Source organism: Brassica oleracea, chromosome C9 (assembly GCF_000695525.1).
Source record: "Brassica oleracea var. oleracea cultivar TO1000 chromosome C9, BOL, whole genome shotgun sequence".
In the NCBI taxonomy this organism is placed as follows: domain Eukaryota; kingdom Viridiplantae; phylum Streptophyta; class Magnoliopsida; order Brassicales; family Brassicaceae; genus Brassica; species Brassica oleracea.
The window spans coordinates 52443827-52447468 of NC_027756.1; the positions used below are offsets into that span (position 1 = coordinate 52443827).

Consider the following 3642-nt stretch of genomic DNA (forward strand, 5'->3'; position numbering starts at 1 on the left):
TTTAAAATTAGTTTGTGTATTTTCTTAATATCCATTTTTAAAACAATAACATAGAAATAAAAAGATAAAAATCTCAATATCCATTCAAAAATCAAATTGTTTTATTTTATAAATTATATTAAAATTAAGGGATTAAAAAATAAAATAAAATAAAAATAACTATTAAAAATAAATTATATAAAAACTACAATTAATAAAAATTATATTATTAAACTCAATAAAAACAAATTTCTATGAGTATAAATATACAACTTTTTATATTATGTCTAACATATATGAAAGTTCAAACAACACAACTAATATTAGATTATCTTATATAAAATACATAATCTTAAAACATCACCAACATTGTTTGTACAAACAACAAAAATAATATTAAATGTCTTTTTTCAACTATTATTTACATTTGATTTGATTTGCATTCGTTTAAAAATTGTAAAATAAAACCATTGAACATCAAAACTTCACACATTTTAATCGAACAAAGAAAAATAAATATGAATTTAGAATGGTAATTATATTTTATGAGACTAAAAACCGAAAACAATGTGAACCGAACCGATATCCAGATTAAACATAACTAATATCTTTTTATTTAAAAACGAAATTAATAATCTCATCCCGCGCAAGGCGCGGGTTACTACCTAGTCGACTATTATAAAGCCATGGCATTAGACTTAATATTGTTTATATGTTTTATAATCGACTATTATATATCCATGATGCATTATGCCATAGCTCGTATATTTATTTATTCGTTTTTACTTATTACATTATTTTTGTTAAGGGGCTGATTTTATTGCGTTTACTGCGTAAATTAAATTGGATTCAAAGTATTATGAATTAAAAAAAAAAATTATAAAAGGAATGATTATTTTGGTTGGTTTGATTAGTAATACATTTCTTCCATTCTTCACATCAACTTCTTTAACGTACTTCCTTCTTATAATTTTTGCAATCACTAGCTAAAAGAATATACAGTGAAGAAACTCATATAAGAAAATAGAAAAACAAAAAGAATAGTATGAATAAACAGTTGTTAATTTTGTAATAGGCCTCCAGCACCAACCAGAATAATTCAGAAAATACAAAATAATTCAGAAGATAGTGACAAATGCTACATATTATACACATCAATAATTGGTTTGAACCTCATATTTACAAGGAGACTCAATCAGCCACAAACCTATTCTCCTTCACACCCAAACAAAAAAAAAACGACTATGGAGACTCCGCCGTCAACTCCCCTCCGCCGTAGAATCTCCGTTGCGACGCCGACGTCTGTGATCACCTCCGATATCCCTTTCGCAATCGAATCTCCATCGTCGTTCGATTTCGACCTTATCTCCATAAAACCACCTTCCTTCGTAACGTACACATCTCTCAGAGACATCATCTCGTCTCCGAGCAACTCCTCCGTCAAGCTACCGTCTATTAACGGCAGCAGCTCTCCAGTCTTATCCACCGTCGGAGATATATCGATACGCGACCCGCTCGTTAAGCAGGCCGCGTGGTCTTATCTACAGGCGACGGCGCAGACTTCGTCGGAGGACTCGGCTGGGTGTCAGTTCCTCCGCCGCGTGTGGATTCACTTCTCCGCCGGAGTAGAGTTCTTGAGACGTGTGTTCGAGTGGATTCTACATTCGATCTGTGCTCCTCAGATTGTTAAGTAGAGTTGATGAACACAATTGTTTTTGTATACAATAAAATCAAAAGATTTGATTTCGATTTCTAAATTGTATAGTTTCGTTCTGTTACATGATTCTCTCAACAGGTCCGGTATGATCCGGTTTGGATTTACAAATTTAAATTGTGATGAACCGGTTATTACGACCGGTTATTTTAATCCTAGTACTCTGCTACAAGCTAACGGAGAAACATGAACGAAGCTCCTGCTTTTTGTCTCTCTTTGGACTTTAATCGTTTATTTTTCTGCATAACAAGAAGGGAATGGATTCATGAAAACGAGAGGGTGAGATTGAATCTGTTTGTTTCATTACATACCTTGTCGAATTGTTGCTGCAGGTTTCTAAAGATTTGGAGAGTCCATTGATAGACGTATTGCAGTAGCTGAACAATTACAGTATGTCCTCGAATCTTTAAAACTAAGATCCCTTGATCAATGTTCAGTTCATGCCTTGACATGTAGGGACATAGCAGCTTCTCGTAGACGTAGCTAATACCCTGTCAGAAACCAAAACCCGGAGAAAAAAAGATCGGTTTTAATGAATGTTTTAGATAGTTTCTTGCATTGGAGTGTACCTGTGATTTAGGGTACCATAAACAGACAAGAAGAGCTATTTTGATCTCGCCGTATAGTGGAAACCTAATCATAGAAGTAACCATTTCAGATTCTATTGATGAACATTAACAGTTACTAACTAATGCTCACCATGATACAATGATGTCTCCTATCCTTTCGAGAACTGTAAGAATACCCACCAAGATCCTTCAAAAATCCGAATCGAATTTTAGATAAGATGGTGTTATGAGAATCAGATTCCTTATTTAATTAACCACTGATAAGCATTACCAATACTTGCACCAGTGTCTAAGTTCTTGAATCTCAGGTTTGTTCTTCTCCACGCATTTGTAGCATCCGTATGCTGGGTACGCGTAACCCACAAGCAATCTGCCCAAAGAAGAAAAAAAAACTAAGAGACAGAACGAAGCTTGACATTTATTACCAAATGAAGTAAGAGATGGTGTTTAACATTATGATTCTTGTAATGAAATCTCCCAGCATCTTCGATCAACTAAACAGACTTTAGTCTTGAATCCAATCCGAAAACCTTCTAATGAAAAGCAGTGGTTTCTGAGATTCAGGAAAACTTCTAAATGAGAGAAAGAAGAAGAAGCATAAGAAAAGTGGAGTTAACAAAGAAATGATTAAAAAGCATTGGGGATAAGAGAGAAGCAAAGGGGAAGTCTGAGATTGCTTGAAAAAGACGATTCCCTTGCTTTTTTTTTTTTTTATATTTAAAACGTCGCATTTCTTGGGATGCCCGATTTTGCATTTTTTCCGCCAAACCGTTGTAACTTGTAACCGTTTCGGGTCAAACTCAACCCGCATTATTTTTATTTTAGTTGAGTTATTTTGTGTAAAATATTTCATTAATGTTAAAAAGTTGTGTGCTATTGTAGAAAATTGTGTATTTAAACAAAAAAAATTAATGATAAGTTTAACTACCTTTACCAAACTCTCCTACTTAATGGTTGATTTGGAATTAACAAAATGTAAATCAAAGCAAGTTGTGTCTTAGGTTTATTATATACTAGGATAAGACCCGCGCCTTGCGCGGAATTAAGTTATTATTTTTATTATATTTTGGAGAATGAAACAATAGTTTTGCTTCATTTGGATTAGGGGTGTTCAATCCAGATATCGGATTGGTTTCTGTTCGGTTCGGTTTTTTTCGGTATTTTGGTTAGTAAAATATAACTACTATTCTAAATCCATATTTACTTTGACTTTAATCTTTCACATACTTTTGAAAGATTTCAACTGGACAACTAAATTGATCAGCCAATCTTGTTGCTTTAAATCATTAGTATTTATATATATATATTATTTAGTTTGAATATTTACTAAATAAAAATTCATATGCGTTATATTTTATGATCATTTGTAACTTATTATAA

The 3642-nt window shown here is 32.6% G+C and overlaps 2 protein-coding genes across 2 annotated transcripts; one reads left to right on the forward strand and one right to left on the reverse strand.

Annotated features, from left to right (window-relative positions):
• The first annotated feature begins 1175 nt into the window (after positions 1 to 1175).
• LOC106314012 lies at positions 1176 to 1920 on the forward strand. The gene has a single exon (XM_013751961.1). It carries the CDS (start codon positions 1224 to 1226, stop codon positions 1671 to 1673), a length of 450 nt encoding a protein of 149 aa, XP_013607415.1. The 5' UTR covers positions 1176 to 1223; the 3' UTR covers positions 1674 to 1920.
• Positions 1751 to 3125, reverse strand: LOC106314011 (HVA22-like protein i). The gene is made up of 6 exons (XM_013751960.1): positions 2715 to 3125; positions 2534 to 2632; positions 2393 to 2449; positions 2263 to 2326; positions 2005 to 2184; positions 1751 to 1932 (listed from the first exon to the last, which is right to left on the reverse strand). Exons 1-6 carry the CDS (start codon positions 2744 to 2746, stop codon positions 1867 to 1869), a joined length of 498 nt encoding a protein of 165 aa, XP_013607414.1. The 5' UTR covers positions 2747 to 3125; the 3' UTR covers positions 1751 to 1866.
• Between the last annotated feature and the right edge of the window lie 517 nt (positions 3126 to 3642).

Coding starts and splice junctions, on each gene's coding strand:
- LOC106314012 (XM_013751961.1), top strand. CDS start 1,224: ATGGAGACTCCGCCGTCAACTCCCCTCCGCCGTAGAATCTCCGTTGCG.
- LOC106314011 (XM_013751960.1), bottom strand. CDS start 2,746: ATGCTGGGAGATTTCATTACAAGAATCATAAT. Junction 2,633..2,714: donor TTCATTACAAGAATCATAAT/GTTAAACACCAT, acceptor TTCTTTGGGCAG/ATTGCTTGTGGGTTACGCGT. Junction 1,933..2,004: donor TGCAGCAACAATTCGACAAG/GTATGTAATGAA, acceptor CTTGTTATGCAG/AAAAATAAACGATTAAAGTC.